General features: G+C 35.6%; 1 protein-coding gene across 1 annotated transcript; it reads left to right on the top strand.

The window, feature by feature from the left end:
• Nucleotides 1–2,335: 2,335 nt before the first annotated feature.
• Nucleotides 2,336–6,694, top strand: LOC147499304 (peptide methionine sulfoxide reductase B5). Its single transcript, XM_086561139.1, has 3 exons — nt 2,336–2,904; nt 6,128–6,284; nt 6,380–6,694. The coding sequence occupies exons 1-3, from the start codon at nt 2,822–2,824 to the stop codon at nt 6,536–6,538; spliced, it is 399 nt and encodes a 132-aa protein (XP_086417265.1). The 5' UTR covers nt 2,336–2,821; the 3' UTR covers nt 6,539–6,694.
• The last annotated feature ends 647 nt before the right edge of the window (nt 6,695–7,341 follow it).

Below are 7,341 nucleotides of genomic sequence, written 5' to 3'. Positions count from 1 at the left end.
TATTCTATATTTCTATGATCTCAGTCCTCTGACTCCACAAGATTCTCATATGAAAACACATGAACATATACCAAAAACAAATTCTAAGCACTTTAAAGCACCAATAAATTCAAAATTACTCGCATAATTTCTTTTTGAAAATCCTTACACAGTGAGTTTATAGATTCTAATCATACAAAGATCAAAAGTCTAAGTACATAAATAAAGTAACATCAACCAGTGATCATAGTACCAGCTCCCATTAAGAAAATGCCTCATGTTAACTTTAAGAAAATGAGGCTGAATGTTAACTTTATTCAGCCAAATATTGATTTCTGGACCACCCCCCATGAACTAAAACAGGTCTAATACCAACACAAGACAACAAAACAAGGTCTTCTTTGTACACATACTGCTCATACTTTCGAAGTTGTTTCCAAACAATACCATCTGATTCAAATTTTCTGGACGCCAATTTGCTCGCAATAGATTGTCATACAATCTTGCCTCACAATGTGGCATGAAGAACATTGTTGGCTTCACAAGTCCCACGTCCTTGCTTTCGTTTACCTTGAGCACAAGATAACGTTATAACCCAAAGCTTCCAATGCATTGGTTTCTGTTGTCGAAAGAACTAGGTCAAACACCTCAATGTCTCCAATCCAATCAAACTTTCTCTTAATCAAGATTGCAAAAGACAACGCAACCTAGGACAATCATATGACTCAATCTTTGCCAATACCATAAATCACCATCTGCATTTTAGTTTCGTAACCCAATATCCTTAAAAAGGTAAGCACTTCAAGTGTTTCCATTTGATCAAGAAAAGTTGTGTAGAAATCAGAATTGTTCTAGCTATATATATATGTGTATATCATGAGAATGTATTCTCAAACTCCTACCGATTATGAACGGTGCATCGATATATAAAAAGAACTTAACAAAAACACAAAAACATCTTTGCCAATCAAAAAAACAACAAAAACACAAAAACAAACAGATATATAAACGGTATACACAACAAATATTAAGAATGGATCAAAGATAAATAGAGTAGAGAAATCAATATTTGCTAGAAAAAAAAAATTGATAACACACGATTTTTACGTACCTAGTTATTATAGAGCAACAGCCAAAAGTGGGAGAAGATGATCGAGTTACGTTGTGGGGGTTATCAAGTTATGGAAGGGTAGAGAGAGTTATGAAGTTATGGAAGGGTAGAGGTGGAAACCTAACTTGGGCAACTCTTTCTTCAGCGTTCAGTGAGAAAAGAAACGCGGAATGCTGAAGTCGGTTTGGACCTTTGAATCTTTGAAGACTCCTAGAAAAACAAAAACAACTTACCTTTTCATTTAAAAATAAAAACAAACAACCCCTAAACTTTTTTTTTTTTGGGTCAAATTGGAGACCAAATTTTTTATTTTTTGCAATGTGGGGACAAGTGTAACATGGCATCTAAATTTCTCAAACAATAATTCACAATTCGATATTCATAAGATTATAGCATGAATATACTTTGATAAGAAAATGTATAACAATGTATGTAACGACTTGTGAATTATGAAACACCGTGTGAGAAATTTAGATTACATGCTTAACTAGTCTCAACACTGTAAAAATTAAAAAGTTTGGTCTCCGACCAAAAAAAAAAAATTGTGTCCCCATATTATTAGTTTTTTGCTTTCTGCAAATAAAACAAAAGTCCCACACACTTATCCATGTTTTCACTACAAGTTAAATGCAAACAGATAGCATACTAATTAGTCCTCCTAGACAAGAATTTGGTCCTAGGTCCATTATTAAATGAAAATCACTCTTGGAACTAACGTTTTTTTTAATCACTCTCAAAGACAATTTTCAAGTGAAAAAAAATTTTGAAACCAATTTTCAAGTAAAAATAAACCGTAAGGACAAATATCACAGATTTAAAATAATTATTTTTCGATTTTACATTTGATGTCGTTTTGCTATAAACAATGTGTTCATACCTTATGTTAATATATAAACAATGATTGTTTATACCAAAATAGGTTAATGTATCTCATACAATATATTAATGTATGAACAATGATTGTTTATTTATAACTCATGTTAAGATATAAACAATGATTGTTTGTATTCTAATAGGTGTTCTTACTGATTTTATACATTATGTTTGGAGTATGAATAATGAACAAGGATTGTTCATACTCCAAATAGGTATATAAAATTATTGTTCATACTATATATACACTGGATTGTTTCAGTTAGGCGATACTATTTATTATTTCACGCCAGAAATATACTTAACTTTTCATTTATCCGAACCGTTTTTAATTTCGCATTAAGAGTATACTTTCATCTATCCATTACTCTCATATATAAGTGATTAAAAATATATATATATAGTTGTGAGAGTTACTTTTTCCCAGTCTGTCACGGAGAGTCACTCTGCCTCCGCCCCTCCTAGAAGAATGCCTAGCGCAGTCAAATGTTCCACACGTGTTCCACGTTCAACCACGTTTCCAGTTGCCTTCTAATTCATCCACGTGGCGACTAACCAGACCCTGGACAAATAGATAAATTTCCCGAAAAACAATAAAATACTTCAACTCAATGAAATGGGGGGCATTCTGAAAATCACAAATTTTGCATCACCTAAAAACTTGACATTTAATATTAATAATAAAACCCGAATTCTCGGCCACATTCATTTTACACCAAACCATCCATTTCTAGACCCAGCATTAATAAATCTCCATTAATAATAAGTTCATTTTTAAGATATAATAATAATAATGGGTTTTTATATTTGAAGGAGAAGAGAAGTTTGTGTAGTGAGAGAAGAAGTGGTGTTGTTGTGATGGCTGTGCAGAAATCAGAAGAAGAGTGGCGGGCTATTTTGTCTCCAGAGCAGTTTCGAATTTTGAGGGAAAAAGGGACTGAGTAAGTCTGTCTTGTTTTTTTTTTAATGAGTTTTGAGCTTTGGCCTTGTTTTAATTTTGATTTATCTAGAATTGGTTGTTTAGTTTTGAGATAATAATCACTTAATGTGAAATTGAGATACCTTTGTTTGCATGTTCATGTATTAGATTACTAATTTGTACCTACCACACGCACAAAGTTTTGATGTCAGAGTTTGTAGATGAACGTGTTTGGTCAATGACACTTAGAGCTCAAGAGGTCCAAAAGGGACACTTACTAGAATAAGTAAGGGTATTTTAGCATCCCCACACTGTGCAAGAGCCTAACCAAGATCTTTTTGAAGTGTCTGCTTCACAATGGTAGGAGGTGAGAAAGCTTGGAACATTGAGATTAGAGAACGAGAAAATCTTGCATTCAGACTTCAAAGAGAGTTGTTGGTTTAGCTTGTAGTTGGGACAAACTCGTAGAAGTTGCATATTTCATTCTTGCAAGATTTTGTTTCTAACTTTCAGTATGGATCATGTACCTTAAATCCTACTCAAGTATGTCAGTCAAGTCCCAAACCCATGGATATTTAAGCTGAAACACCTCATTTTTTTAATAGCAAGTTGGATCAAACTTAGAGGATAGTGTCAACACGTCCTGGAAATGTAAATTGTAGGTAGACAAGAGTAAGGACTTGGAAAACAAGATTACAAGGGGACGACCCAGACGAGTAGTCTCAAGGACAGAAGATGAAATGCCAGATGAGAAGGACAGAGGCCAAAAATGGAAAGGAGAATTAGGTTAAGGAAATGTAAACTGTAGGTAGACAAGAGTAAGGACTTGGAAAACGAGATTGCAAGGGGATGACCGGAACAAGTACTCTCAAGAACGGAAGATGAAATGCCTGATGAGAAGGACAGAGGCCAGAAATGGAAAGGATAATTAGGTTAAGGAATTGTACTCTCCAAGCTACTATATATATTAGTGCTTTAAGGGGAGGGCACATGAGGGAGTTTGATAAGGAAATGGCTGTCACAAAATAAAGCTAGCATATTTAAATTATTGAATTAGGGAGGCAAAATCCCATAAAAAGCTTTATTCTCATTGGTGATTCCAAATTTTGATGAACTTTATATTAATACCTTAATTTAAACCAAGGCTAGTAGAGTAGTAAAGACGTAGACTTCGTCGAAACACTTGTTTCTAACTCTAGTCTTACACATTTTGCGTTGCAATGTTTCAAATCCATTATTGTGCATCATTTCGATGCAGGAATAATGCACTGTTAGTTAATTCCCAATGTCATGGATGGGGACCAATTTTGTTACGGTGTAATTGAGATTTCATTTTGGTAAACTTGCTTTAGAGAAAGTTGGTAGGTAAAATTGATCTTGAACAAAAAGAATTGGCATTTCACTTTTGAGTTAATATGAAATGCCCATGGTAGCTCAAGTTGACATAGCTTGTTTGTCTGTCAATATATTGGATTACTGTTTTGTGTATGTCCCTGATGGTGTTCTGATGTTCTTCATAGATTAGCCATTAAATTGCTAGTGGAAAAGTGTGTCTCGATTCAGGGGTTTAAAGGATGATCTAAACACTATTTTCGGAAGTTTGCCACTGTTTAGAGACTTATAGAGTATACCAAGGGAACTTTGGTTAGAGCATTAGGTAATGAAAGGTTGTGTTTTCATGACAACAATGGAGTCACGGCCCTGGGTATAATCTCCTTGTGTTAACAGTACAGCTATGGATGGTGCTGATGTCCAGTGTAATTTTGTTATTTTCACATTGTTTTCATAATTTGGTTTGATCTCCATCTTATAGGCAACCAATATTTCAAACTTTGTATATAATTGGAATGTTATAGTGTCTTAAACTTTGATGTGTGTTGGGGTTGTTTGGTTTACTTAGCGCCTTGCTAGGGAGCAAGTGTTTTCATATGATACATATGAACTTGGTGTAATGCACTTACGATACATATGAACTTAAATTTTTTACCTACCACAAAAAGAAAAACAAAGAAGTTGTTTTGATATCATATACTTGCTGTGGTATACCTAGGTGATTTGGATTTGGAAGTTAGATGTATACCTTACTTTCGGTTCAGAGTTTGTAGATGAACGCAATTGGTCAATGATATGTTACAACTTTTGGAACATTTCATGTCAACTTTCAAGAGGTCCAGATTGCAAGCCTTAGGGGAATAAGTAAGGATACTTGACCATTCCAAAGCAACATTGTTAGTGAATTAATGTGCAATGGCCTAACCAAGATCCTTTACCAGGGTTTAGTTGGAGGTGAGAACTGACTTGGAAAATAGAGATTAGAGAAACAGAGGATCTTGTGTTCCAACTTCATTTAGAGTTGTCGGTCTTTGCTTTTGCAATTTTTCTTAAAAATGGAAAGAAGTTAGCTTGTAATAGGGGCAAACACGCAGGATTTGTAAGTTTTAGCTTCTAATATTCACATTGTTTAATGCACTTTCAAATCCCACTCAAATATGTCACTCAAGTCTGAATCCCATGGATGTGAAAGTTGAAACCTGTTGTCTTTTAATGAGAAGTTAGTGTCAACACGACTTGGAAACTGTAGGTAGATAAGTATTGGGGACTCGAAAAGCCATATTCCAAGGGAATGACCAAGAAGAGTGGTCTCAACGCGATCGATGATAATGCCAGATGACAAAGACAGAGAGCAAAAATGAAAAGAGAAACAGGATGAGGAATTGTGCTTGCCAAGTCTGCTATAAATGGTAATGCTTTAGGGGGAGAGCACACGATGGGGCTTGTTAAGGAAATGGCTGCTGCAAGCTCAAAGCTAGCAAAACCATCCAAAACTTGTTTGTACTCGTGACTATGACCATGTGGAGTAAAGATTAAAGTTGTCCATCAAGAGACCCACTAAAATGATCACATCTAATTGGATGCTGGGTTGAACCTGACCGCCTGAGTTCTTATCTTTCCACTATGACACGCTAAATGAAGGTACACTCCTTGCTAAACTAGTCCCAAAAGGTAAATGGAAGCAAGTTTCTTCTCTGAATAAACTTGCACATCCAAAGGAAAATAAAGTAGTAAAATCTGGATTCCCCTCTATAATTCTATAAGGAACGGAGTTGGTAAACTTAGATTTCGATTCCATGCAATTTTCGTTTCTCCAAATAGCTGTATGCTTTGATAAATTTAAAATATAATATTTTTTTAAAGTTAAGTGTGGTTTTTATCTGTCTTTATACTTACATGCTAATAGCGTATAGGTTCCCGGGGACTGGAGAATATGACAAGTTTTCTGGCGACGGGGTCTACAACTGTGCAGGATGTGGGACTCCACTTTATAAATCCACCACCAAGTTCAACTCTGGATGTGGTTGGCCAGCTTTCTTTGAGGGTCTTCCTGGAGCCATTAACCGCACTGTGAGCTTATCTGCTGCTTTTCTTAGTTATCTATTATTTCATTAGTCTTGCTTGCCCATAGATATAATCTGAAAATGTTTGGCTTCATATTACAGCCGGATCCAGATGGCAGGAGAATTGAAATCACATGTGCAGCTTGCGGTGGGCATCTGGGTCATGTGTTTAAAGGGGAGGGGTTCCCAACACCCACTGACGAGCGCCACTGTGTCAACAGTGTTTCAATCAAGTTTGTTCCTGGGTCGTCTTCTGGATGAAGTTTGTAAATCTGTCTCCTATAATAATTAATAAGAAGAGAGGGCAAGTTTAGAGCCTAGTTGGTATATCTGTGGAAGACTCATGGAGCTATTTTGTGATTCAGAATCCTGATAAAATATTTAGTTTCCTGTTTAAGTATGATGGATATTTGGATATTTTTCTCGCGAGTGTGCTTTTCATAAACCATTAGTTTACAGCCATGCACCAGTAATATAAAGTGAATATTTTCTCAAATGAGCTGAAGAAATCACGTGAACATCTGCATAAACTCTAAATTGGACCTAAAAATGACAAAAGTTTAAATTTATCTATCTATTAGTTTATAAGTTATCGTGCTATTGTTGTACAATGAGAAGAACCTATATAGCACTGATCAGGATTCAGGGGTATTGATTTAGACTGACAATCTCCATGTTCTAAAAAGGAAATTCCGCACTTCCGCTTGTATGCCAGTATGCACCAACTTGTTCTTTAAGAACACCTGTTACATTCCCAGCCAAATAGAACTGGGTGAGCTGTATTTAGCCCATAGTACCCCACACGTTCTGTAAGAGAAGTCAATCTGTGACCAAAATTGTTCTGTTCAGAACTTCAGAATGAAAATTTGAGACGTTGGAAGGACATTCTGGCAGCCAGCAACATTGTTCCGTTCACATTGCAAACATTAGAATGACAATCTGGCACGCCAAGTTGCAGAATGCACTGTCTTGCACTCTTGCTTAATAACAACGCAATAGTTTTTCTAAATTTATTCAACAAGACCATATTTTCCTCAAAGGGGCTATTATATTTGCACAGCTAA

This window comes from Coptis chinensis, chromosome 5 (assembly GCF_015680905.1).
Source record: "Coptis chinensis isolate HL-2020 chromosome 5, ASM1568090v1, whole genome shotgun sequence".
NCBI classification, from domain to species: Eukaryota; Viridiplantae; Streptophyta; class Magnoliopsida; order Ranunculales; family Ranunculaceae; genus Coptis; species Coptis chinensis.
This window is presented reverse-complemented; position numbering and strand designations above follow the sequence as displayed.

Bases quoted from the DNA above. Each gene is read 5' to 3' on its own strand.
- LOC147499304 (XM_086561139.1), top strand. From the start codon at position 2,822: ATGGCTGTGCAGAAATCAGAAGAAGAGTGGCGGGCTATTTTGTCTCCA. The intron at 2,905-6,127 runs GTAAGTCTGTCT...AATAGCGTATAG, and splicing joins TTGAGGGAAAAAGGGACTGA to GTTCCCGGGGACTGGAGAAT. The intron at 6,285-6,379 runs GTGAGCTTATCT...TTCATATTACAG, and splicing joins CTGGAGCCATTAACCGCACT to CCGGATCCAGATGGCAGGAG.